The sequence below is a fragment of the Choristoneura fumiferana genome, chromosome 18, assembly GCF_025370935.1.
Source record: "Choristoneura fumiferana chromosome 18, NRCan_CFum_1, whole genome shotgun sequence".
Lineage (NCBI taxonomy): Eukaryota > Metazoa > Arthropoda > Insecta > Lepidoptera > Tortricidae > Choristoneura > Choristoneura fumiferana.
In genome coordinates, this window is record NC_133489.1 from 20,570,905 (window position 1) to 20,598,445 (window position 27,541).

Sequence of the window (27,541 nt, forward strand, 5' to 3'; positions counted from 1 at the left end):
GTAAATAAAATATTTTTGTGTCGTTAACTTAGAAGATGACAAAATGCACGAGATTATTAGTTAACAACATGATTGTGGACGCAGCCTCCAAGAGTCAGTCAATTGCTAGCATTGCAGTCAGGCTTAAGAACTTTTTAATGTAATTATATATTAAGCAAATTAATTCCATCTAATTGGGTTTTTGGACTCTTCGCCTGCGACTTCCATATTTGGCGCATTCGTAGGATCCTCGAAGCTAGTGCAACTTCCATATTTATTGTGGGCATAATGCGGACTATTATCTTTACCTATCAAGGTTTCTGCTTGTAAATGAATTAAGGTTCAACAACGGAAGAATTCGCAGTCCGAAAGGTATTGAAACCTTTAAGATTATTATTCTTGTCCAAAAATGAATGAATTGAATGAGCAAGCTTAAAGGAATTATGGCATTCTTTCTTTTAAAGAGTAATAATTCCAGATAAGAATATTTCATTGTTATCTTCGGACCGCGAATTCTTGGGTTTTAGATTTTAACTTATTTTAGATATTGATGTATTGGTAACATTAAAAAACTGTCACTGTCACATTGAAGTTTCATTGTTTTCAAATGGTCTATTCTATCATCCATCTGTTCGTTTCGTTCTATCATACCAATATCATACTTGTTTCAATTGTTACACTGTGGATATGTGTAAATAAACAAAATAATGAGTGAAAACGTCCAAAATTGCTGTCGGATATGTCTAGACGTGGAATCGGAACACGTGTCTATACTAGAGGACCATTTAATTCACCTTCACGTGAAATCTTGCCTGTCCATGACCATTTCGGCAAATGATGGTCTTCCAACGGACATTTGTGTATGCTGTGTCTCACAGCTGAGCGAATTCTATAATTTCCAACTTAATGCCCGCTGCTCTCAAGACTGGTTAGAGTCATCTTTGGAGGAAAAGTCGAAACAATCAACAGAAACTAAAACACCTATTCAACCCTTGCCTGATTCGGAATACAATTCTGATTCGCTTTTAGAGTTTCTAAACAATACTGCCAACATAGAGGAGTATTTAAACAACTTGGGAAAAGAAGACATACCTTCTATAGTCAACATGTTAGACTCAAATAATGAAAATTCCACTGCCAGCATGAAAACAATAAAAAACCCTAGTCCCAAAAAGAAAGAGAAACCTAAAACTGATTTAAAAATGGAAGTTGATGAGTTGGATTCTGGCACAGAAATAGTAAAAGAGCTATTGATTAAAAAAGCGCAAGTAAAATTACAAACCAAATACATAGAAAAAAATACTTGTTTCGCATGTGACACAAAATTTAATACAGTTCAAGAGTTGTCACAACATATAAGTATTTGTGACTATGCTATGCGTACTTGTGTTGAATGCGCCGTTTTATTTGACTCAAGAAAACAAATGTTGCAACACCGAACTACTCACAATCCATTGTTACCATTGACTTGTAATTGTGGTAAACAGTTTGAAAGTGAAGACCTGTTAACCAAACACTTCAGAGTATGTCATATAGACTATATGGCTATGCTTGGCTGCAGTTACCAGTGCAAGCAATGTGGGGAGACCTTTGCGGAAAGGTTTCTATTGTACCGACATGCACGGAACCATGTGTTGAAGTCACAGGAGCGTAACTGTGATATCTGTGGACATATCTTTATAGGTGACGAAGCACTGTCTAAGCATAAGCTAAAAGACCATGATACAGGAGATGTAGATTACAGGTAGGATTTTACTATGACACTTTCGTATTCTGATTATATTATAGATTTAATTAATCGAAACTAAGGAAAAATAATATATGTTTCAAAATGAAAAACTTTTGCATAACTAAGAAAAGCTATGTATTTGAACATATAAAAGCATATTAAATGAAGTTAAAGTAGCTTCAAAAATGTTTTTCCTTACATGCATAACAATTGACACTGACATAAATTAAAAAAAAAAAGTCAAATGCCATATTTTGAATTGTTGCTTTTAGTTTTAGGTATCTGCTAAAAAAATATGTCTACCTACTGCCATCCATGAAGACGCGTGATTTTGTCAAAAGTAGACATTAATGACATTGTAATAAGAACCACGGCACGCATCATCCTGAATGACTCTATCTTTAAGTAAATAAGTACTTATCATTTAATTTTTTTCCAGATGCAAAGTCTGCGGCTTGACCTCATCCAACCGTCAAGAAATTTATGTACACATACTAAAGCACACCGCAAAGCTCAAACCTCCCCGCCATCTCTGTGAGTCCTGTGGCCAGAGTTTCGCTACGCACACATCCTTGACCCGCCATGCTGTTCAACACAAGACTGACCACTACAGTTGTACACTGTGTGACAGATTGTTTGCATGTGCAAGTGTACGAGATGAGCATGTGTTGATGCACTTGGAGAAGGCAATGTGCGAGAAGTGTGGGAGTGAAGTCTTATGTTGTGAGTTGCAAAGGCATGTTTGTTAGTTAGTTATTAGCCGAGAGCCTGTCTTGTCTAATGCACTGACGTTTGTGACCGCATTCACCGTCTCTTTCTAACCTCATCTCATATTGTGTGTCAGAAAGAAGAGGTGAAAATGATTGTGGTTTCAAGTGGGCTAGACAATTATAGTCTAGTTTAGACCTACAAGAAATATTGTGCCAGTCGCATTACATTGCGAGGTCGTTAAGCCAACTAGTTCAAAGACAAGCTAATCCAACAAGCCATGGTGAGTTGGTGGCCCAGTGGTTTGACCTATTGCCTCTCAAGCAAAGGGTCATGGCTTCGAGCTTGGGCTCGCACCTCTGAGTTTTCGGAATTTATGTGCGAAATTACATTTAAAAATTGCCACAAGCTATACGGTGAAGGAAAACATTGTAAGAAGACCTGCACCATCAGCGAAGATATGTTGATGGGCCCGCGTGGAAATTACCGCCCAAGCCCTCTCATTTATTTTATTTAAGTTTATTCTTCTTTTGCTTTAATTATTATTATTGAATTGAATTCTAATTTGATATTCTAAATTTATTTTTTTATTTTTTATTCTGGCTGACAATTTATTGTAATAAGATTTATTTTTTTGTCTACATTTGATGATCCTTTTGTGAATTTCTTGTAATTAACTGACATGCTGAACTTTGAGAAAGAGGCTAATAGGCGAATACAGTTGGGCTGGGCTGCTTTCGGGAAACTTCGGCATATCTTGTCGTCGGACATCCCTCAGTGCCTAAAAACGAAAGTCTTCAACCAGTGCGTCCTACCAGTTTTAACCTACGGAGCCGAAACGTGGACCTTGACTGCGGGACTAATCCACAAATTCAGGGTCGCTCAGCGGGCTATGGAAAGAGCAATGCTAGGGGTTTCTTTGAAGGATAAAATCCGAAATCACATTATTCGACAAAGAACGAAAGTCACTGACATTGCTCAGAGAATTAGTTCGTTGAAGTGGCGTTGGGTTGGCCACGTCTGTCGCAGGACCGATGAACGGTGGAGCAGACGAGTCCTCGAATGGAGACCACGGACGGGAAAACGTAGTGTAGGGCGTCCTGAGGCAAGGTGGACGGATGACCTTAAGAGGATCGCTGGCGGCGGATGGATGCGAGGGGCTGAAGACAAGAGTGTTGTGGCGCGCCATGGAAGAGGCCTATGTCCAGCAGTGGACTGCTGTAGGCTGATGATGATGATGAACTGACATTTGTTTATAATATATTTTTTCAAAAGGTAATAAATCTAATCTAATCAAATCATTCTGAGAGAAGACCTGTGCTCTACAGTGGGAAGTATATAGGCCAAGATAAATGCAACTTGCATGATTTTCCTTGCAGATCTAATCAATCACAAATTAAAGATCATGACTAAACAGTATTTATAATTTAGAAAATCTAATCTTGTTTAAATAAAACATCAAAGTCAAAGTATATTTCATTTTAATTAAGTTAACCATTTAAACATTTAGTTATAAACTCATTAAAATTAACTACAATACAATAGGTACATGTTTTAACAATTGCCTTATCAAAATTGAAATTGCACTATGAATTTACATATTTATCATATTTTTATTGCATAGCCATTATCTAAACTTGAAAACTTAAATGCTATTAGAAAACTTATAAGAGCCATAAAATTATATCAAATTACAATTATGTGAGCGCTTCACTAGTTATAATTAGGCAATGCAAGCAATTTGCGAATCTATATCAGCGTATTTAGGTTGCTTTCAGTTTGCGCTAGACATGGATGGGCTTAACAAAAACAGAACCATCCCCTGTGGCCGAAGTTGAAGAAGTCTGTGAAAATGATCCTTATCCTGTAGGGCATAAGGTTGTTCAGGTTGATTAACGCCTTCATGAAGGAGGGTATGCTGATATCTCGGTGGTTTTGTCGAATTCCTGGAAGAAAAATAAAATTAGTAAAATAAGTACCTAAGCTTGCTAGAAACATTTCAATAGAAGCTTATTTTATGACTATGTTTTTAAACCCCGATGCAAAAAGAGCGGTGTTATAAGTTTGACCGCTATGTGTATCTGTGTGTGTCTGTCTGTGGCACCGTAGCTCTTAAACGGGTGGACCCATTTGAATGCGGTTTTTTTATTTGAAAGCCGGTTTTCTAGCGATGGTTTGGACCGATTTGAATGCGGTTTTTGTATTTGAAAGCCGGTTTTATAGCGATGGTTCTTAGACACGTTTCATCAAAATTGGTTCAGCCGTTTTTGAGATATTGGTTAGGTTAGGTTAGTTGCAAACGAACATCTCATCCAACCTTTTGATGGTTGGGTTAGGTTATTTATATTGTCCTTCAATGCACAGTATAGCTACCAAAATTCAAGTCATTCTGGTCAGTAAGTTTTTTTTTTATTCCACTGTATGGGTAACGAACAAGTGGGTCTCCTGATGGTAAGAGATCACCACTGCCCATAGACACCTGCAACACCAGAGGGATTGCAGTTGCGTTGCCAACCTAGAGGCCTAAGATGGGATACCTCAAGTGCCAGTATTTCACCGGCTGTCTTACTCTCCACGCCGAAACACAACAGTGCAAGCACTGCTGCTTCACGGCAGGATTAGCGAGCAAGATGGCGATGGTAGCAATCCGGGCGGACCTTGCACAAGGTCCTACCACCTGAAAGTGGCCAAATATTTCTCTTACTTACATAAAATATAAGAAAGCTGTCTCATTCGCCATTACATATTTCTGAGCGGCCAAGGTGGTTAAAAATATCGGAACATATGCACTCTGTTCTTAACCAGTTGACAGTCCGACGATAACATGGTATCCAAAACCAAAATGATTATCCAAAACCGTCCGTGGATACTTTAGTGTCGTGAAGTTTAACCTTGGTTTTGTGAATAAATCATAAATTACATGCTATTGTTTTATAAATAGTATTTGAATGAGTAAACATTAATTTACGCTTTGAACATGAAACTACCGTGAGACTCACTCATATTAAATGATATTATAACGGATAACTCACGTCTTAAACCGAGTTTAGATCGACATGTGGAGTCGTGCGAGCAGAGCGGTGGCGCGTTGTGTGCTTGTTGCGGCAGCCGCCGAGTCGCGTGCTCCTGAGAGGAAGGGCTACGAAATAGCCCGAAACATGTCGAGCTAAACTCGGTTTAAGACGTGAGTTATCCGTTATAATATCATTTAATATTAATTTACGTCTCAGTATTTCATCTTTATTCAAAACCTTGTAGTTAAAAAATTGTGTATACAGCGCGTTTCGTGCTTCGCTAAAAAACCCGGACGGAGGCATATTGGTCGCGCGCTCTGGACTGTCAAGTCAAGTGGCTAGGGCGTTCCAGTACAGTTGCATGTTGCACCTTGGCCGCTACGAAATGTCAGATGGGGCTTTACTTTACACCTTTTGCAAAATTGATTGCAGTTTAGAAAAAAAAAACCGGCCCAGAGCGTGTCGGACACGCCCGAAATTGGGCTCCGTAGCCATTACGAAACAATTAAGTAATATTTTTCTAAGAATTTCGTATTTATTACGGAATCTTCCATAGTTTAGGTATATTTCAAATTCGAATTCAAAATTCAAATGATTTATTCAGTAAATAGGCCGCAATGGGCACTTTTACACGTCATTTTTTAAATTACCAGCGTTTTATACCTTAGGCTGCTATTTAGTCTTAAACTACTAATAATTCTCAAGCAAACTTAACCGTTATAGTTTTCCTTGAAAGTTTGATATACTTACTACCATTCTGAATTTTTTCAATTTTTTCCACCCACCGGTTTAGATTTTAGAGGGGGGGGGGACGCTCGATTTTAATGAAAATGTGCACTTTAAAGTTAAATATTTCGCAAACAAATCGCTGAATCGAAAAATCGTCCTAGCAAACCCCTAATGATTTTGAAAGACTTATCCAACGATACCCCACACTAAAGGATTGGATGAGAAAAAAAAATCACCCCCACTTTACGTATATGGGAGACAGGTACCCCAATTTTTTTTTTACTTTTTTATTGTACCATTTTGTCGGCATAATTTACATATATATCCGTGCAAAGTTACAGCTTTCTAGCATTGATAGTCCCTGAGCAAAGCCGCGGACGGACAGACAGACAGACAGACAGACAGACATGGCGAAACTATAAGGGTTCCGTTTTTGCCATTTTGGCTCCGGAACCCTAAAAAACAGAACATTGAACTATAATAATAGTTGTACGTGTTGAATGTTGATAAAATAAAATAACCTAACCATACAAATTTAATTTTTAATACAACCTTTTTTTGCTGACTGTGCTTTTTGTTGACTTTCCTTGCATTGTCATTCAAACTACATTTGCATACCAAATTTCAAGTCGATGCTATTAACCGTTGAAGAGTTCCAACCTACGGAGATGATCCTGGCAGGACTACCAGCATGTCCCTAGTAGATTATTGTATTGTCACGAAATTTACAAAAGTATTCCAAATTTCAAGTCAATCTGACTACTGAAAGTTAGTCAAATTGAACTTGCTAAATTTCATTACAGACAGACACACAACGGGACAGGTGAAACTAAATAAAAACCTGGAAAAATTTAGTTTGGACCTTGGTGGGGGATCTAGTGTGTAGAGTAGAGGCGTCTCGATCAACTTCGCGCATCGAATCTCATACTTCGATTTATCATAACTCGACTACGAATTTCGCTGAGCAGTATTGGTGGTGTACGAGTTTGTTCTCATGCCTTTACCTTCGATGATGATCTTGGCAGCCTCCTTGGGGTGTATCTCGCAGTAGCACGACGTGAAGCGATGCGCGGGCGCCGGGTAGAGCCCGGTGGCCATGGTCGCCACGTAGACGGAAGTCGTCTGGATGTTCTTTGTCCAAGTGTCGAGTCGAAGCTCTTCGGATATCGACTCCATTAGACCTGTGTGATAGACAAGGTTTTATTTCGAATGGACCCTAACACTAATAACCTTTGCCAGCGCTGCCTACCCTCACCGCACGCCCACGTGCCTACCCTGCTACTGGTGCTGGCAGGTGCGTGCCCGTGCCCGTGCAGCTACTTTTTTTCAGTTTCAGACAAAGATGAGCGAGGAATGAGTTTTTCATGAATCAATAGAAACTCTTCATTTACCTATTCTCGCACAGCACATCAGTAGTGGAAACAGCTGAGCGGAGCGAGCATAGTGGTATAGAGGGGGGGCGGGTGGGCCGAGCCCACCCCAGTATCGTCTGGTGCCCACCCCAGGATGTTGGGCTACCGATTCGAAATTATTCAATACTGATGTTTTCACACAAAAATCCAGGCCAGGACTCCCCTGAAAAATAACCCTAGATACGCCAATGGGAGCGAGGCGAGGTAAATGAAGCGTTTCTATTGGTTCATGAAATGCACATTCCTCACTACACATCCTCGTACATCTCTGGTTGAAATGGAGCCTAAACATTCAATCCACGCCTTTGTTACACTTACCTCTCAAGCCGAACTTAGCTGCGCAGTAGGGCACCATATCAGCGCACGGCGCGAGTCCAGCACTCGAGTTTATCGCCACAATATGCCCTTGGCGCCTCTCTATCATGCTCGGCAGGAACGCTTGAAATATCTGAACAGATCAATACTTTAGCTTTCGTATTATAGTTAAGTAAGTGAGTAGCTTTGAAGACTAAGGAATCACTCCTGCCCTGGGCTAAAGCAAACAGCTTTCAAAGGGGTCCTTCTTTTACTTTCCAACTAGAAGTGCCTATTTCTGGATAAGGTCTAGGTATAAGTTAGAGGTTAATCGCTGATTAGTTCTAAACAAAGTCTTACCCAAAAGTGCGCTAGTAGGTTGACCTCAACAATCTTAGCCACAGCCTCGGGCCGCAGACAGACAAGTGGTGCGGTGGTGAGCGCGCCGGCGTTACTGACTACCATGGAGACGTCGGTCAGTTGACGCCGCATCAGCGCCGCTAGTGCCAGCACCTGTTCGCGAGCTGTCACGTCCACGGTGTAGCCGAAACACTGGGGGAAGGAAGGGTGTTCTTAAATAGTAAGTAATTTAATACCTAACATCTTTAGAGTGTCAGAATTCAAGATGCACATAAATACCAAGCCTTTCTTAGCAATTACCTGACTGCGGTGGAGACAAAATGTAGAGTTATTATGTTATGCTATTTAGACTCACTTCTCCGTCCTTGCTCCGTATCTCCTTGACGACAGCATCGTTTCTTCTGGCGTCCTTATCCCAGCAGACCACAGTGGCTCCAAGTTCTGCGAACTGGATGGCCAGCTCACGCCCTAGGCCGTTGCCTGCTCCCGTGATCTAAAACAGGAAATTATGTAAGTAAAGAAACCGGTGGATGCAAGTGGCGAGTTGTCGTTCATTGTGGCGTTCTAAAGGGGAGGCCTTTGTTCAGCAGTGGACGTCTTCCGGCTGATGATGATAATGATGATGAAATAAACAAAATCGATAAATACTGAGAAACTAACAGGACAAGGGTTTACTCAACTTTTCTAACTCTAGTTGGTTAGGTTCTTTGTGCCTAAGTTGTTTATATTTTTTGTTCATTGCATGACCAAGGCGCTCTCTGTAGGTAGGTACTGTGGTTTCGTCACAGCACACACACTAAATACAGAAAACGTTCACCGAGCCGCCGATTGCATGTAGCCCTGGCTGAGCCGTAGACGGCTATTCGTGGAAACGCGAAGAAAAACGACCTTCAATAGCCTCAATATCCAGATCAATACTCGTATCCCCAATATCAATAGGTATTATGGACTCACTAGGATAGTTTCTCCATGCAGACTCTTCATAACAGGAGGTACGAGCACTCGAAACACGGCCACAGCGCAAGTCGACCACAACTTAACAACTAGTACCAACACATCCAACGCCCAAAGGGGGGCAGCGGCCAGCCCCCCACTGCCCCACCAGGGGAGGATCCAGACCTCCTGCAAAGCCCTGAACCTTCTAGCAGCGCTGCTCACGCAGCGAATCAACAAGTTCTTTCTTCCCATAAAGATATAGTAAATCTAAATTAAAAATACAACGGACATATCGAACGTGACGTGACGGTTTGAATGTCACTTCCGATTTGCTCGAATATGGAATGAATTTAATACTGGCCATTATTTACAACGATACCTCTTTCGTGACTCCCTTTAAAATGTACCTATTATTATTATACTATCAATCAATTTTTAGAAAAAATATAGCTACTATCGATGATTCCGCCAATGTCGAGGTTGAAAAAGACACTATCGGTTGGCCGTCTATATCTTTACATATTGACATTTGCGTCAAGTTTTTGTCATTTTGACAAGTTAGTCAAAGATTTGTATACAAGTTAGCAATTTTTCGGGTTTTTTTAGTTAAAAAGCAACCATGGCAAAACCTTTGCAAAAGGAGAGGGATAACCGGTCAGCGGAGAAAAAAGACCTGACTTTCCACCCTTATACGATAACACCTGAAAGTGCCTACACTTCGATACTGCTTTTAGAGTCCGCTGAACCAGAGATACTATGTCAAGTAAGTTATTCCTAGTGAAACTGGGGTCTTAGGCCGTAGGCTGACCGTTGTTTTCACCGGACAACGGACCGTTTTTTTGAAAATACAAATTGAAATATAGATGCACAGAAAAACCAGAAAAATAAGACCAGCACTGGGAATTGAACCCAGGTCCTCGGCATTCTGTGCCGTGTGCTATACCGCTACAGCACTAAATAAAAAACAAACAAGCTGAGATATGTGGTGCATAGGGGAAATTCGTGTCTGTACCTTTGTCCAGCAGTGGTGTATCGGTATAGCACACGGCACGGAATGCCGAGGACCTGGGTTCGATTCCCAGTGCTGGTCTTATTTTTCTGGTTTTTCTGTGCATCTATAGAAATATAGATTGTATTTTCAATTTAGGTTTTACGGGATGACCGTAAAAGTAAAAATTTGGAATTGAAATAAAAAATGCAAAAAGATTCCAAAAAAACATTCTTAATTTGATATCTCTTGTCCGGGTGAGCGGTTAGTTCCAATGGAATACCGAAAGTTTCTCGATGAGAGCTACGGTATTGATGTCGCTAGCGTCACTGCTTAAGTGGCTAAATAAAAAACAAACAAGCTGATCTATATTTCAGTTTGTATTTTCAATTTAGGTATTACGGGATGACCGTAAAATAAAAAATTTGGAATTGAAATAAAAAATACAAAAAGATTCCAAAAAATCAATCTTGACCGTTTTTTTGCCGGACTTGTGGTTTTGTATGGCTTACAATGAATGTGTGTATGTACCTACATGCACCGGACACTTGTCCGGCGACTTAATTTCGCCAGATGCATCGCCGGTCCCGCGTAACAAAGAGCCAGTTTGGCCGCTTGTAGACGTCAGTTCTTTTCACGGGACAACGGACCGTTTTTTTGCCGGACTTGTGGTTTTGTATGTCTTACAATGAATGTGTGTACCTACATGCACCGGACACTTTGAAGCTGACATCCATCCGGCAAATATATTACATGTACACAAGGATATCCGCTTTATAGACGGTCCGATCTCCGGTGAAAACAACAGACGTCTACAAGCGACCTTATTGTCTAAAGCCCCATTTAGATTATGCGAGAACTTGCATGCAAGTTTCACTACATTGCGGTATTTGTTTGATAAACTGAATTAATTCTCCCTCAATAGTCTGCAATGTAATGCAACATGCGTGCAAGTTCTTGCATGGTCTAAATGGGGCTTTACACACTTTAAACCAGAGTCGTTTTCACCATTTCTTTCTGTCACACGGTGTAGAGTGAGGGTAGAAATTGATGGTGAACCTAGTGACTTAACGCACTACGCGATGCGGCTAGGCTTCCGGTTGAGTGCGTCATCTCTTTTCCAAGTAATAATTTGAAGAGGGACGGCACGATAAAACAGCGCGGCTAACCGCAAAGTGCGTACGTAGCCTAGAGCGTTTGACAATATGGCCACTGATTTAAATTATAGAATGCAAAGTGCATTAAGTATAGCTCGTTCTTTGACTAAGCGCTAGTTGTGAATGTTAATCAAAGAAACGAAATCGTTTTGCTGGTTCCAGACGTTGCGAGCCATAACAAAGTTCTCAGCTCAAGACATGCAAAACCGCGTCGTTCTCTTCAACCTGGACGCGATCAAGTATTTCCATTTTTACGTATGAAATATAAGTATTATTAAGTATAGCCTAAAGTATACGAACGACATTAATAAACTAAGTTGTAAAGTAAATTTTTGGTAATTACTTAGCCTGCGTTTCCAAAAGATGTGCGAGAATGCGTTGCGAGGAATGTTGTTTGTTACGAGCTATACTATTTTAGGGATGTTTGGTTGTGATGGAATAAAACTCCCTGATTGATTGTGTAGAAGAAGAAGAAGTTTATTTACAAAATATCCGTTTATATAAAAAATAAACAAGGTGCAACTAGTGCGCGGTTCCTGGAGAACAGAAAAGGGGCGTCGGTTCGCCGCGCTCTCGTCTAAATGAGCGAGGATGAGTGAGCTACGCAACGCTCGGATCTCTCGCTCGCGTCTCTACAAAACTCGGCGCGACGTGGCATCGCCTTCGTCCTTTTTGCGCGCGGCCGTCGAGGAGTGAACATGTCGTCGTAGTTCAGATGTACTTCGATTGCAGCGTTGTCTCCGCTCTCTGGAGTACGACGACGAAGATTCCTCGAGGTTTGAAGATGAAGAAATATTGCTGAAGATATACTTCGGTGAACTTGTACGAGGAAAACAAACTGTTCTTTTGAGAACATAACAAACTGTCCTTCTGCGGACACTCGACCTTATCCCTCCGTGTCTTCGTGCTCTCTTGACAACAACGTCTCTTCTCCTTAAACGACGTCAATCACCTACACTAGCCAGCCAGCCTCCCTCCGCTGAGCTGTTTCTACTAGAGCAGCAGGGCTACTAACGAAACCCGAAACTCCGTCTCGCTCTCGTGTTAACGCACATCGGCCGCATGTGTGTCGACACGAACTACGAGTTTCGAGTTTCGTAGTAGCCCTGCTGTGCCGAGCGAGGATAGGTACTTAAATTAAGCGTTTCTATTGGTTCATGACAAACACATTCCTCGCAACGCATCCTCGCACATCTCCGGTTGAAATGCAGCCTTATCGGCATATTTTATTGGTTGCACACTGCATTATTACAATAAAATAAGAAAATGTGTAAATAATTACACTAATTTTTTTGTCCCTTTACTCTCCATGTCTCATGCGAATTGAAATTCACAGATTCATCTTACCCCACGTGGAACATTCAGAGCTGAACATCAGGAGGTTTGCTTTAAAAGCTCTAGCTCAGCTATGTCAGCTGCCTCGAGGCCCTGAGCAAGTTCTTGCTAATCCGCAGAACTTGAGGACAATCGCGTTCATGCTGGTTAAGGTTAGACTTTATACCTAATGGATTGGATGTGATTTTCTTTTCGGCAATGTACCTTTAACATATGTAGTGTTACATCTTCAGATTGAAGATGTCTTCGTTCTAGAATTTGCGTCTCTGGTACTGTCGGAGTTGACGAGAGAGCCTCTCGGCTGCGAGCAGTTAGTCTCAGCTAACATACTAAGTAGTCTCTTCTCGAGGATGAAAAATAGCTTGGATCCTGATGTACAGAAGAACTGTCTACAGGTAAAACTTATGCTAAGGTTTCCTTCAATCGAAAATCGTAGCTTTAGCAGTCCTAGTTCATATTCAAGATCTTTAAATACTTTTAGATGTGCGAGGATGTACTTATAGGAATGTGTTTTTCATAAACCAATAGAAACGCTTCATTTAGCTATCCTCGCACAGCACAGCTCTAGTGGAAACAGTTGAGCGGAGCGAGGCGAGGTAAATTTAAGGCTAGTTTTATGGGTATACCGAATCAAACACTTATGGATTCTTCCTGCTATCTCTTCAAGACCCTCAGTAACCTCTTGGACGATCCAGTGTGCGCGTCAGAAGTAACGAAGAACCAGCAGTTCAGCTGGCCCTCGCTCCTGGCTCTCATGCAGAGCAAGTTCCTGGCCATCCAGCATGCGGCGTTGAGGACCGTCGATCAGCTCATATGTCGGTACAAAGATGAAGTTGTGCAAAAAACCTTTAGGGCTTCGACTGGCGTGTTGGATCTTTGTGATATTTTGGAGGTAAAAACTTCATATTTATGTGCTAAAAACATTACTTGGTCTGCCGTAGTTCAGTTTTAAGCCTACGGGCTATATAATTATTATTATAGAAAAGTATCGTTCTCATGCTTTTGAAACTGGTAGAAGTTAAAATAAATCGTATTCCACTAACTAATGCTTGATGTTGATGTTGTAAGTTTCAAAAAGTTCATCATCATATCAGTTGTAGTAGGAGGTCCACTGACCAAATATATAAAGCGGCATTCATGCAACGTGAAACCGCAGATCTGCAAGTGCGGTATAGGACGTCCACCAACGAGACGTACTTATTTATGACCTGGTTCAAAAATTTAAGAATAACTATTTTTGTACTTTGTTTTCTAAAAGCCTAATCTCCTAAAACCTAAGAAGAAGACCGAAAGAAGCGTTTTTTTGTCCTAGTACCTAGTGAATTTTTCGGTAAGCTTAAAGTTATACTTGTGTTATTTATTTTATTGTCATGCTTCTCCAGTCCTATGAATTCCGCGATGTCCACACCATGGTCCTTGGGGTTCTCCGTAACTACGTGGAGACAGAGGAGAACGCTGCTCACCTGTACCAGTCTGGTTGCATTCTCCGCCTCCTGGCGTATCTGGAGATGGCGCTACCAGCGATGAAGCCGCACTGCCTAGCCGTGCTCACGAAGATGTCTTTCACAGCCAACGGGAGAGATGTGAGATGTTCAGTAGAAATAGTCTTCCTAAGGCTGCGTTTCGACCAGAGATGTGCGAGGAATAAAAACGCTTCCTTTACCTATCCTCGCACAGCACCGCTCTGGTGGAAACAGCTGAGTGGAGCGAGGCGAGGTAAATAAAGCGTTCCTATTGGTTCATTGAAAACACCTTCCTTGCAACACATCCTCGCTGGTCTCTGGTTGAAACACAGCCTGCAGTGTGTGAAAAATCGTGCAAACTGCTTTACATTGCGAGGCCGTAAAGTCAACGAGTTTGTAGTGGTCACTAGAGCGCCGCAATGTAATGCAACCTGCACGATTTTTCTTGCAGGTCTAAACTGGGATTTAGGTTGAGAAGCGAAGTAGGTAGTTTTAGTGATTCGACAAATAATCGCAGTCAACGCATGAAAAGATGTACTTATAGTAAAAGACGGCCAACGTATAGAGGGCCATGTCACTATGTTGCTATTAGATCACAGTTTATGTTTAGTTTATCTTTAGTCATGGGCATTGTTTCGCTTGTTAACCATTGGGCCTCACAAACATGTGATCAGTCAACAGCGACCTTCATTGTACTCACCAGAATACAATAGATCTAGTCATGTCCAAGAATTAGTAAGACGCCCGTTATTTAATATTTGAATACACGACTAGTCTTCGTCTATTCAGAATACATTCATGAGTTCGTACACAATCTACCGATGCCATTGAGATATCTTGTAACATCTCGATGTAAAAAAGGGTTGGATCTTAAAATGATGGTCGTTCCGATCTTTGCCAAAATAATGGAGGCTATGATTTAATTATCACAACTGCCCTCAGGCGCTGTTCGAGACGGGAACAGACCTGGTCTTCTGCCACCAGCTGCTCAGCTCAAACGTGGAACTCCTGGCAGATGCCGCGATGGGCGTTGCCAACATGACCAAACTGCTCCCGGCCGCTGTGCGAATGTCCGACACTAACATCATCGAAGCCCTCTGCGGTATGATAACTAGACTTCTTCCACCTGGTTCCAAATTGGTTGGGGCTTGAGGATTAGATTTTTTTTTAAAGGGAAGTTGACGGACGGTTGAAGCTCGGGAGTGGCGGCCACTGACGTCACTCCTTACTATGATAAAAAGTGTAAGTGTAGTATGTAGGTGTGACGTCACACAGAACTTTAAGGTCACAGTTCATTACAGCCACCCGGCACCCGACCAGCACTGCTCTACATCAAGTCCGTAGCGTCACCGGATCGTCTCACTCGCGAGGTTGCCACGCGCGGACGGCGAGTGGATCACTCGGTGATAATGATAGCTCGCTGCTCACCGCCATAGTGACTACTACCTTATGAAATTCGTGGACCGCGCGAGGTCCACTCGTTGTCAACGAGGCGTCTACCCGTGGACCACCTGTAGACAACGAGTAGACGCCGAAAGTCGAGGCAGTGCTGGTCAGGTGCCGGGTGGTTCTAATGAGCTCTGACCTTTAACCGACTACATGTCTATAATTTTTTGTTTAACTGACAAAAGGAAATATAGGTACGTATCCGTTATGTTTCGAAAATGTATCTCAAACCGTATTCTCCTGCTTACAAATTTTTTCCACCCTTATCTTATACCGTTTGACAGAAAAAAATGGTGATTGTGATTCTTAAGCCTAGTTTAGACTTGCAAGAAAAACCGTGCAAGTTGCATTACATTGCAGCGCTCGATTGACCGTTTCAAATTCGTTCATTTATGAAATTGTAATGTACTTACCGGGACTTCATTTTTCTTGCTAGTCTAAACTAGGCGTTAGACACTGTGGCATCAGGTTTGCGGTATGACTAAAAAGGTTCACGGTCTATTAATGTTTGGCTGGGATTTTCAATACCTAAATTGAAGTACATAAACGACTTACTTCTTTCTCCACAGCCATTCTAAACGATGACGCAGCAATTTGGTTCTACATTCGAATGAACTCAATCCGAGCTCTGGCCGAGCTTTGCCGAATCATCCCGAAGGCAGCCTTCAGCCTCGTTGAGCCCAAGACTTTCGCTGCACTTAGAAACATAAACAAGAAATGTAAGTTATCATATAAGTCATGAACAAAATATAAGCAAATTACGTTTTCTTAAGCTAAGGTTTGGCGCATTACAATATAGGGAAAATCGTGGGACTGTGGCACTAATATTAGAGTAAAATTTAAAGTACATCCAAAATAATGCTGCAAAACTAGAGTGGCGCCCAAAGTGGGGCTAAGATTCTTATGACATAGCCCGCAGTTTAGATTGGAGGAGAGTGTTGTACCTATGGATGGTTTTCTCTTTGGACACCATTTTTAGAGCTGCCATACATAAAAAAACTCGAAATGGATATGTTTAATTTATTGCGTTTTTATTTTTTAAGATATCAATGATATTCACAGATCAAACTGTCTGCACGTAAGTTGGTAGTTGGTACACTTGCGCTTAAGTCTAAAAAATCTGACAAACCCTAAAAAGTAAAAAAATACGCAATTAACTTATTTTCAGTTAAGGACAACCCCATAGAAGCCCAGCGTCTTGCCGTACAGTGCTACATCAACTTACAGAATTACCACGTGAGCACTAAAGCTATGCTGAACGCAGACTTTATGCAGGAATTGCTGAACATAATGACGGTACAGTTTCAACCTTTCGTAATATCTATAGCACATTTAAAAAATAATGTGACTTTTAAACTGGTTGCCTGGTAGCTAGCTGACAGATAACGCTAATTCTAAACCATTCCAGTAGCATCGGCGGTGGGGTAGAGCAAGAGAATTGGTCGCTCTGGGCGCCAGATGGCAAGGGGTGCTGTTTTCCAGTTTCTAGTGCAAAATAAAATTTTGATGGCGCCTTTTGAGAAGCTCGAAAGTGGTGTAGAGACAATCTCACTCTTGCTCTATCTCGATCACGGGCTAAAGCCGGCGCTGCATTGTAGCTAGAGACTTGGCATTTGGCATACATAATATACACATTTATTGAGGATCAGAAAGATACAATAAAAAGGATTTTTTCAAAATTCCCACGGAAAAGGGAGTCTGCAGTTTTTTAGTTTTCCACGGAGGCAAAGGAGTGGGCATACCCTAGTTACCTGCTCATAACCTAAGTAAACTTCTGGCATTGTCAAGCCCGTGCATGAATCGTGCATTTCTGCTTCAGTTAGCAATTATCCACAGCTTTAAATTTACTGTTCAACATATTTTCAGCGCATCGACATCAATTTGAAGATCATGACGTCCACTGTCCTTACGGGGCTGATGACAGAAGACGGCGCCAAAGATCTGTTTACGTCACGCAAGGGCGAAGAGGTTATTATTAAGTATGATTAAATATTTAATATAAGAACAGATGCCGTGAGGAGAACGGTCTCTAAGTAGCGACTACGAACCGTAAGACGAAGCGTTGACAAGCCCGCGGGCAAGGTTGCAAGTGGCGAGTTGTCGTCAATTGTAGCATTCTTTGGGGGATTTGTCCAAAGGTTAAAAAGAAAAACAAGTCTATTTAGTAGGTAGTCTAGAACTCCGTTAAATAGCTTAAACTTCAATAGTTTGTACCCATTATCGGGAATTTTCGAGCTGGTTAAGATAATCAGTTACCTAGTAACTCAGCAGTTGGGCAACTTCAGCAAGTGTACTTTACAGAGTAAAAAATTCTACGAGATTTTATTTTTTCTTCGTAGCTTTTTATTTGGTGCAAGTCTTTTTAAGGCAGTCTTAAAACTGTTTCTCTTTTGCACAGACTATTAAATAGGTTTCTTGCAATATCGCAGGTGATCTCGTCGAACCTAAGCATCGAACACATCGGGCTGCGGACGGCGCTGTGCACTGTCATCGCAGCCAGCGTCACCGACGAAGGCGCAGACGTTTATCTGGAACTCGGCACTATTCACTAGTAAATCAAATTCAATATTCCCTTCAAAGACATCCGAAGAATTGCCAAACAAGTGGCAGTGGGCGTTACTTGCCCGTAGAGCGTTGGGGCCAATATGTTTTTGGCTGACGGCGTCGTACGTAGCTTCGTTTCCATCAGAGCGATACGAGGTGGTTGAGTGATGCGAGGATGTGGAACGTTGTGACTGTTTCCACCAGAAATGTGAGTGGTAGCTGAGCGGTGCGAGGATGCGTAGCGCGGGCGCGTGGCGGGTTCTTTTCAAAAAAGCAAGCGAGCTGCGGTGCATGAGGCAGGAGCGCCGCTTATAGTGACAGAGTAGTTCGCAACAACCTCCCTCGACCGCACCTTCCCTTGCTTTGTATAAAAAAACCTCGCTCGGCTGAGCTGTTTCCATTAGAACTGCGCTGAGCAAGGATAGGTAGGTAAGTGAAGTGTTTCTATTGTTTCATGATATTGCAATCTCTGCTGGGAACGCAGCGTCGGTGGCTTTTTTATACTTCCCGCATTTAACCTTAAGTATACGTTTACAATTTGTTTCCCAGTATGGTCGGCAACCGCCTAGCAAGGTACGTGGTCGGGGCGTGGGAGCCGGCGCTAGAAGCTATATTCCGGCACCACCCGTCTGCCAAGTTCGCGTACACGGGCGGGCTGGACATCAACGACTTTACCCGGGTAATATGTACTTGTATGTACTCGTATATAGCTGCGTATCGACTTCGCGCGGCTACCAGATATAATGATATAAAATCGAACACATTGGCGTACGCGCCAATATCGAACATTGGGCCAATGTCATAGGCGCGAACCAATATCGAACATTGGGCCAATGTCATAGGCGCGAACCAATATTGAACATTAGGCCAATGTCATAGGCGCGAACCAATATCGAACATTGGGCCAATGTCGTTGGCGCGAGCCAATATCGAACATTAGGCCAATGTCATAGGCGCGAACCAATATGGAACATTGGGCCAATGTCGTTGGCGCGAGCCAATATCGAACATTAGGCCAATGTCATAGGCGCGAACCAATATACAACATGGGCCAATGTCGTTGGCGCGAGCCAATATCGAACATTAGGCCAATGTCATAGGCGCGAACCAATATCGAACATTGGGCCAATGTCATTGGCGCGAGCCAATATCGAACATTGGGCCAATGTCATAGGCGCGAACCAATATCGAACATTAGGCCAATGTCGTTGGCGCGAGCCAATATCGAACATTAGGCCAATGTCATAGGCGCGAACCAATATCGAACATTGGGCCAATGTCATAGGCGCGAACCAATATCGAACATTGGGCCAATGTCATAGGCGCGAACCAATATCGAACATTGGGCCAATGTCATAGGCGCGAACCAATATCGAACATTGGGCCAATGTCGTTGGCGCGAGCCAATATCGAACCAATGTCATCGAACCATATAGGCCAATGTCATAGGCGCGAACCAATATCGAACATTAGGCCAATGTCATAGGCGCGAACCAATATCGAACATTGGGCCAATGTCATAGGCGCGAACCAATATCGAACATTGGGCCAATGTCGTTGGCGCGAGCCAATATCGAACATTAGGCCAATGTCATAGGCGCGAACCAATATGAACATTGGCCAATGTTGGCGCGAGCCAATATCGAACACAATGTCGTTGGCGCGAGCCAATATCGAACATTGGGCCAATGTCGTTGGCGCGAGCCAATATCGAACATTGGGCCAATGTCATAGGCGCGAACCAATGTCGAACATTGGACCAATGTCATAGGCGCGAACCAATATCGATCATTGGGCCAATGTCGTTGGCGCGAGCCAATATCGAACATTGGGCCAATGTCGTTGGCGCGAGCCAATATCGAACATTGGGCCAATGTCGTTGGCGCGAGCCAATATCGAACATTAGGCCAATGTCATAGGCGCGAACCAATATCGAACATTGGGCCAATGTCGTTGGCGCGAGCCAATATCGAGCATTGGGCCAATGTCCAAAATTTGCCACGCGAAGTCAATACCAGATCAACCCCCTGTTTCACCATCCGTTGATAAAATTTACTTGACGGATAAATGTGATGCCGTCTCTATTTGTTTTGTTCGAATCACATTTATCCATATAATAAAATTAATCAATGGGTGGTGACCTAAGACTGCTATTTATATAAGACTAACCGTTACTCGTGACTCCGTACCTACGCTATCCCGAGGTAACTATTAAATTTTCCGGTATTAAAACTATCCTATGTTCTTCTTCCTTCCTCATGTAATAATAAATATAATGGGACACCTGACACCAATTGGCCTAGTCCCAAACTAAGCAAAGTTTGTACTATGGGCACTAGGCAACAACTATATAAATACATATAAAACATCCAAGACCCGAGAGCAACCATTCGTATTATTCATACAAATATCTGCCCGGCCGGGAATCGAACCCGGGACCTCAAGCTTCGTAGTCGGGGTCTCTAACCACTTGGCCATCCGGTCGTCTAAATTTTACGCTCTCCTTCCCTTCACTGTGTCGGCAGGAAGGTTTCTACGTCCAGAAGCGGATGGGCGAGTCGTTCCCCACCATCCAGGAGCTGATGTCGAGCTTGCCGCCGCACCACGACCCGGTGTTCATCTGCCAGTTCCATCAGTCGCCGTACGATGCCACTTCTACCCTGGATATCAGGACGCCGTGTAAGGCTGCGTTACCATCTGAGGGTTCTCTATCGTTTGCCCGAATTTCATATGCCCGAATGTATTGTTTTCTAGAATTTTCATTTGCCATAAAGTAATTTATTTCTGAAACAGTAACTTCTTCAGATTTAATATTAAACTAACTTAATCTAACCTACTGCATTCTATATGATGACATTTAAAAAAATCCTGAAAACAGCACGGTTCTATATATTTTATGGCAAACGTTGGTATTGCAAGTGAATTACGGGCAAATTAAAGTCAGGCAAGTAAAAGTAAACGCCATCTGAGATGTGCGAGGAGTGTGTTTTTCATGAGCCAATAGAAACGCTTCATTTACCTCGCCTCGCTCTGCTCGGCTGTTTACCTACACCACACGCCGGCCACGCCGTACAAAATACGCGTTCTTGAATCTACATAGGCACGACGACGTCTGTACACGCGTCAATGTGTGCGTAAGCTGCACATGGCTGACTATTGCAAAACCGTATAATACTAAAGTGCTACCAATGACATTTAAAGGTACTCATATGTAGGTATGAATTAGATATGTGCAAATAAATGTAATCGTTAATGTGACCTATTTATTTAAACCTACTTAAAATGTGTCTGTCTGTGTATTTAAGCATTATTATTTTCAATTAAAATAGATATACGACTACAAATTTAAACGAATTATTCGGTAGGTAGTTATTTCATGTATTAATCGCGATAATTTCAGAAATCATTATTTATTTAGAAAATGGAAGTAGGTAGGGTTGTAGGGTACCGTTACCATTTCGCAAAATAATTGCTCCCGAACTTAGTGCCGTGCGGCCGACATACATCGCGTTGCGCACCCGACTGCTTTGTGCTTTCCTGCGGTTTTCCTGCAATCTGCGCTTGAGGGGTGGGGTAACTCGAATCGGTGCGGGGCGGAGCGTGGCCATTCTGTACGTTAGTACTATTATATATTCTGTGCCTACACTAGAAATGTGCTGTGCGAGGATAAGTAAATTAAACGTTTCTATTGGTTCATGAAAAACACGTACATCTTTGGTGGAAGTAAACGGAGCCAAAGGTCTCGAATTAGACGCCAGCGAGTAAAGAGGCGCGGCGAACGTTTTCCATGTTTTTATCCATCTGCCCAAAGATGGATTATGTTTTCTCAGCGTATGAATGTCTGTCTTTTTTTGATCCTCTCTGTAGCGTAAACGGCGAGACGATTTTCAACATAAACAACGTAGAAAAGAACGTGACATAAAAAAAGCCACTGCCTCAACCGCTCACTTGATTGCAATTTTACGTAGTATATGTAGTAGTACAGTCACCAGCATTAATATCTGCCACAGCGGAGCGTGCGAAAATATCTTACACGTCCTTCCGGCCTTAGAAATAGAGTCGTATCAGATATTTATGCACGCTTGTTGTGTCATATATTGGTGCTGGTGACTGTACGTAAGTACGTTCAATATTACATGTAACCGTTTTTGAAGTTACACAATATGTCACAGATCGCAAATCCGATTCGAGGGCGGGCTCGACGTCGCTCTCGCGGCTGCGGCTGCCGCTGCCGGAAGATGTCAACTTGCGCGCGTATTTGCTCAAACTGCGCATCTGGTTCGGAGAGCCGTTAGTATTGCTAATCCTCTGTCTCTGTCCCTCCTCTCTGGTCATCTTTGTTGTAACATAGTATCGGTGCTTTTCTCCTAGGAGTAACATTGCCCACTGAACCATAGCCTTTTTGCACTACTGCAGCGCAGATCTGAATGGTTCTAGCTAATAGTATTCTAATTTAACACTAACATCTGGTATCATGGTGAACGGTTGTGTTGCTCTGAAGATGAGCTCTGGTTGAGTTCGAAACGCGTCAGTGTAGTGTGGTGGTGGTGATAGATGGGTTTGTGTGATTTGTGTTTGTTCTTCATAAACGTAGTTAATAGCTATCATAAGGTCGCGGGTGCGCAAAGTAATTGTTTCAGTTCATTAATTGTATTCTATTTTCTAGGTCCAAGTCGTTGCATTATTTTGAGGTGGAAAATGCTCATTACGAAGTAAGGTATGAACAAAATTGACTGAATTATTTCCAAGAACTGTTGTTATAGCGCGTATCAGCGGGTGACCTGTGCGATTGTCAGGGCCGGATTTAGGGGAGGGCATCCGAAGCTACAGCCGCGGGGCCTCCACAAAAGAGAAGCACCCCCACAAGTTTTTTTTTGACAAATTCTGACGAGTAAACACTAGTAAAAAACTATTCAAAATCTCAAATTCTCATTTTGTTTGGAAAATAGTTTTTGTGGGCCTCCACTCCTTTGTTGCCCCAAGGCCTCCAGATCTCTAAATCCGGCCCTGGTGATAGTTAGGAAAAACAGGAGAATGGTCCTTTCAAAGTTGCTATTAGTTGCACACTTGGCTGTTGCCTAGTGGTCTTCAGGTCCGATCAGGCCCATCGGCGATGGGTGGCACGGTGAACGATTTTCTGATACATTGCGTGATTTGTCAGTAAACCGCTGTGGGGAGAGTACCTTAACCTATTAACCGTGCAATGAACAGATAAATTATTCGATATGCTGGGTAGGCAAGGCGGGCCCCTTTCGTTCGAATTGATTGGATTATCTATGATTATCTTTGGTTATATTATATCTATGTGTATACTTCTCGTACAAGGCTACCAAGGCTTTTAAACTTATTCAAACGTGGGCAGATACCGCGATAAGTGCGAAGAGGTGTCGGCAACGCTGAAGCAGCGGGCGCAGCTGCTGGCGGAGTTCGTGTGTGAACAGATGAGTGGCGTCGATCAGGAGCGGGATTGTTCCATGCCTACCGTCAACCTGCATTTGGCTGATTTGATGGTTAGTGGAGTACAGATGAAGTGAAAATCCTTTCCAATATGTCGGAAACGATCGTTTGTATCATGCTACTTCAGTCAGCCTCACTCAGTATCTACTAAGAGAGGCAGCGTAGGGGAAGGCTCGTATCGAGAAATAAATAATTGATATAGAGTGGTTAACACCCCAAGTTAAGATTTTTATTCGAGTTTGTTTACACTACGTTCTTTATTATAATTTAATCGTAGGGGTTATAACATCTCGTGCGATCGCTTCAAACTCGTGGTTTGACATTAGTTTGACACTAATTACGCGAATCGAGTTTCGCAGTGCAGTTGCTCCGTGTTCGACAGCTTATTTTAAATACAAAGTCAGCCTCACAGTTGTCACCAAAACGCCAGCTCGTTAATACTATATTTAAAAATAATAATTATTTTTCGGCAAACAACGTCAGCATCCTGGATTTCAGACAGAAATTCATTTAGCAGCGTAATGAGTGTTTTTTGGCAATCGCTAGATGGCGTCGGTATCATGTAGTCCGTTTGACAATTTTCTCACGCTTGTGATTGGATAAATATCTAAATGAGCCAATCGGAAGCAAAACTGAAACGTCAAACGGTGCTCACGATACTAACGCCATCTAGCGATATTTCGCCTGTCGAAAAACCCTCACTGCCCTGGCCGTTGGACAGTTCCTAATTCTACGAGTCCTCAGCCCCGCCAACGCTGCGAATAAGTTTTGCGCGGAGCTCCTATTCCGCCTAGTTAAGGCGCTTCGCACCTTGACACAATACCTTACCTAACCTAACCTATAGCTGAGCAATCACGTTACCGGGGTTTTCTTTAGTTTCTTTATTGCAAAAAAATTAGTATCCTCGTGTGGCCCAATGTGCAATAGAATGTACACAATAAGTTCAAGGGAATTAGAAATCTATGACAATGTGACAAAGTAAAAATTCTTTTGTTATTATTCTTACACCATGGCAGTTTGGCGGTAGTTTGACTTTATTCTCGAAACAATTAGATTCTAATTGCTTTGTCCATTTTTTTCAAATATTTATATGGTGGGCTTCAGGAGGGTACGCAAAAAAAGAAGTATGCCATACAATATTTATACCAAACAGGTATGTTCCCACTAGTTCCATTGGCAGTTCTATTATAGAACCACAATAGAACTCTCTCATAGAACTGTCAATGGAACTAGTGGGAGCACACCACAATTTCGACCAAAAGATTTTAGGAAAAAAAAAACCATCGTATTCCAGAACGACCTGAACTCCCGCGTGATCGGCCTGGGCTGGGTGCGCGCGGGCGGCGCGGTGGAGCGCGCGCTGCTGTACAAGGTGCTCGCCGACAGGGTGGGGCTGCCGTGCGCGCTGCGGCGGCGGGGGGGCGCCCACGCCTGGTGCGAGGTCGCCGTGCCCGAACAGGACCCGGTGGGTAACAAACAAAGGAAGGGAGGGAACAAACACATCTAGGTGCCCCGTGCGAGTCAGCCTTTGGCGCCCTTTCAGATACGACTAGCGAAGTAGCGACAAAATGACAGATCGTGTTTTTAGACATAGGGGCTGTTTCACCATCCATTGATTAGTGTTAACTGGCGGTTAGGTGTGATGCCGTCTCTATTTGTTTTGTTAAATAGACGGAGACGGCATCACATTTAACCGTCGGTTAACGCTAATCAATGGATGGTGAAACAGCCCCATAGAATGCCTTTAGAATACACATACTCACTCGTACGACCTAAGTCTATAAAAAATACATAAACTATGTAGTGCCACCAGAGAGCGAACATATCATGTAATGATAAACGAATTATGACAGCGGGATTTTGACAATCACTCATTCATTCTCCTTTCATGCAATCAGTTCTACATGTACTGCGTGTGTAATCGTTATTCATTCATTTCAACTTCGTGGCACTACCTAAACCCAATTTTGAAATTTGGCAAGAACCTCACAACCGCCTTAAACAATCAGCAATTTATACCACCATTCACAGGGTGTCCACTACAAATCCTAAAAAAAACCCTGATTTTTCCCTGACCACATTTCTAAGTTTCCCTGAACAATCATGTACATTTCAAAGCAGGTTAAGTATACGACACTTACACTACGAATAAATATTTATTCGTAGCACTTACATGATTTTTCTTTACTGCCCGAGACACTAAGCTAGACCCGATGATGGTAATTCACTGCACACCGAACGTGCTCACTTTTTCGTTGACTGTTTTTATGGTGCCACTCTTTATAAGTCGCCCAGAACTGCGACTGGTGTCAAAATATTGAGCTAAGTTTGGGAAATCACTAGATTTTTCCCTGACTTTTGGATTTCTAGCAAAGGACCCCGGACCTAAAGTATAGAAAATGTGGTTTCAGTAAAATATCCTGAGATTTTGATATGTATTAGATTGCAAAGCCCTAAAAAAAGTTTCTAAGGGCGCTACCTCTGTTTCCGGGTCCCTTTCAGAATTTAGTTTAGTTTTTTAGAGACTTGTTCAGGAGTTTGAAATCTATAACATATCAAAATCTCAGGACATTTGACTGAAACCACATTTTCCATACTTGATCCGGGGTCCTTTCCCGGATCACCTTGAACTTCCCTGACTTTCCAGAAAGTAGACACCCTTATTCACATGTAGTCTGTCAAAAAAGAGAAGAAATTAAAAAGTGGCAACAGTTGCCACTTTTTAATTTCTTTTTTTTTTGACAGACTATACAACTCTCTTAACCCTAGGACGAGAAAGACATAGAAGACAACTACCCCGCCGGCCTGCTCCGTCGCAACTACGTGGTGGATCTGATGCTGCGGCCGGGGCGGCTGCTGCCGCGCGGCAGCCACGAGGCGCGTCTCATATGCGGGCCCACTTGCGTGCCGCGGTACACGGCGAGGACCTTGCCTGAAGTCTGCAAGTGCCAGCCTTCCACTTAACCCTTTTCCAAATTCAAATAATTTATTCAATAAGTAGGCCACAATGGGCTCTTTTACACGTCATTTCTTTTGAACTACCAGCGCTGTTGGAAAGACCATCAATGCCAAGAAGAATGCGCCGCAAGAAACTTGGCAGAAAGTATTTTTTTCAAAATAAATAATTACAAAGTATATACTTATTTCCAGCCCCGCTAATTAACTACGCTACTACAAAATGGATCATCCCACTAATATTATAAAGAGGGTTTTCACAGAGCCGAAATATCGCTAGATGGCGTTAGTATCGTGGTTTTTTTTTATTCGACTGGATGGCAAACGAGCAAGTGGTATAGGTCTTCTGATGGTAAGAGATCACCACCGCCCATAAACATATGCAACACCAGGGGTATTGCAGATGCGTTGCCAACCTAGAGGCCTAAGATGGGATAACTCAAGTGCCAGTAATCTCACCGGCTGTCTTACCCCCTTATTCATAAAACTTAACAAGCCTATGTTAACTAACAAATGCTTTGTCCCTTACTAAATACAAATGTCGAAGTGACAGATAAGGACAAACGAATTTTAACGGCATTTTAACTAAAATAGTTTGATTGTCGTTTATGAATAAAGGGGTTACTCTCCACGCCGAAATTCAACAGTGCAAGCACTGCTGCTTCACGACAGCGAGCAAGATGGTGGTAGCAATCCGGGAGGACCTTGCACAGGTCCAACCGCCTGAAAAAGGTCCGTTTGACGTTTGCTCGTGATTGGTTAATTAACTAAATGAGCCAATCGCAAACAAACGTCAAACCTCACGATACTAACGCCATCTAGCGATATTTCGCCTGTATAAACCCTCAATGCAAAAGTTTGTAAGTCTGTTTGTTACTTCATCGTCTAAATCATTGAACCGTTTTAGATGAAATTCGGTATACAGATAGTTTGAATGCCGGAGAAGGGCATAGGATAGTTTTTATCCCCGAAAAGTGTATAGTTCGCGCAGGCGTGCGATAAACGAATTCTTCGCAGACGGAGTGAAGAGTAACG

The 27,541-nt window shown here is 42.5% G+C and overlaps 3 protein-coding genes across 4 annotated transcripts; 2 read left to right on the forward strand and 1 right to left on the reverse strand.

Annotated features, from left to right (window-relative positions):
* Positions 1 to 582: 582 nt before the first annotated feature.
* Positions 583 to 3,885, forward strand: LOC141437835 (uncharacterized). The gene is made up of 2 exons (XM_074101363.1): positions 583 to 1,723; positions 2,148 to 3,885. The coding sequence occupies exons 1-2, from the start codon at positions 687 to 689 to the stop codon at positions 2,455 to 2,457; spliced, it is 1,347 nt and encodes a 448-aa protein (XP_073957464.1). The 5' UTR covers positions 583 to 686; the 3' UTR covers positions 2,458 to 3,885.
* An 84-nt stretch (positions 3,886 to 3,969) lies between these two features.
* Positions 3,970 to 9,506, reverse strand: LOC141437836 (17-beta-hydroxysteroid dehydrogenase 13-like). Its single transcript, XM_074101364.1, has 6 exons — positions 9,180 to 9,506; positions 8,581 to 8,718; positions 8,226 to 8,417; positions 7,890 to 8,019; positions 7,164 to 7,340; positions 3,970 to 4,362 (listed from the first exon to the last, which is right to left on the reverse strand). The coding sequence occupies exons 1-6, from the start codon at positions 9,411 to 9,413 to the stop codon at positions 4,217 to 4,219; spliced, it is 1,017 nt and encodes a 338-aa protein (XP_073957465.1). The 5' UTR covers positions 9,414 to 9,506; the 3' UTR covers positions 3,970 to 4,216.
* A 148-nt stretch (positions 9,507 to 9,654) lies between these two features.
* LOC141437837 (armadillo repeat-containing protein 3) lies at positions 9,655 to 26,538 on the forward strand. 2 transcript variants are annotated; one of them, XM_074101365.1, is made up of 18 exons: positions 9,655 to 9,924; positions 11,469 to 11,545; positions 12,643 to 12,793; positions 12,875 to 13,036; positions 13,309 to 13,533; positions 14,024 to 14,224; positions 15,047 to 15,206; positions 16,120 to 16,269; positions 16,719 to 16,846; positions 17,417 to 17,518; positions 17,980 to 18,101; positions 18,644 to 18,773; positions 20,620 to 20,773; positions 22,267 to 22,384; positions 22,761 to 22,811; positions 23,457 to 23,604; positions 24,846 to 25,016; positions 26,321 to 26,538. In XM_074101365.1, the coding sequence occupies exons 1-18, from the start codon at positions 9,781 to 9,783 to the stop codon at positions 26,513 to 26,515; spliced, it is 2,589 nt and encodes an 862-aa protein (XP_073957466.1). In that variant the 5' UTR covers positions 9,655 to 9,780; the 3' UTR covers positions 26,516 to 26,538. The 2 variants fall into 2 exon arrangements, with proteins under 2 accessions (XP_073957466.1, XP_073957467.1); XM_074101366.1 differs by lacking the exon at positions 9,655 to 9,924 and having other exon boundaries at positions 11,471 to 11,561.
* Positions 26,539 to 27,541: the final 1,003 nt, after the last annotated feature.

What these genes read in the sequence shown, in the direction of transcription:
- LOC141437837 (XM_074101365.1), top strand. Translation starts at nt 9,781, where the DNA reads ATGGCAAAACCTTTGCAAAAGGAGAGGGATAACCGGTCAGCGGAGAAA. An exon ending in TTCAACCTGGACGCGATCAA is followed by an intron (nt 11,546 to 12,642) that starts GTATTTCCATTT and finishes TGAAATTCACAG; the next exon opens with ATTCATCTTACCCCACGTGG. An exon ending in CGTCACGCAAGGGCGAAGAG is followed by an intron (nt 17,519 to 17,979) that starts GTTATTATTAAG and finishes GCAATATCGCAG; the next exon opens with GTGATCTCGTCGAACCTAAG.
- LOC141437836 (XM_074101364.1), bottom strand. Translation starts at nt 9,413, where the DNA reads ATGGGAAGAAAGAACTTGTTGATTCGCTGCGTGAGCAGCGCTGCTAGA. An exon ending in TGCATGGAGAAACTATCCTA is followed by an intron (nt 8,719 to 9,179) that starts GTGAGTCCATAA and finishes TTCCTGTTTTAG; the next exon opens with ATCACGGGAGCAGGCAACGG. An exon ending in ACCTACTAGCGCACTTTTGG is followed by an intron (nt 8,020 to 8,225) that starts GTAAGACTTTGT and finishes TGATCTGTTCAG; the next exon opens with ATATTTCAAGCGTTCCTGCC.
- LOC141437835 (XM_074101363.1), top strand. Translation starts at nt 687, where the DNA reads ATGAGTGAAAACGTCCAAAATTGCTGTCGGATATGTCTAGACGTGGAA. An exon ending in ACAGGAGATGTAGATTACAG is followed by an intron (nt 1,724 to 2,147) that starts GTAGGATTTTAC and finishes ATTTTTTTCCAG; the next exon opens with ATGCAAAGTCTGCGGCTTGA.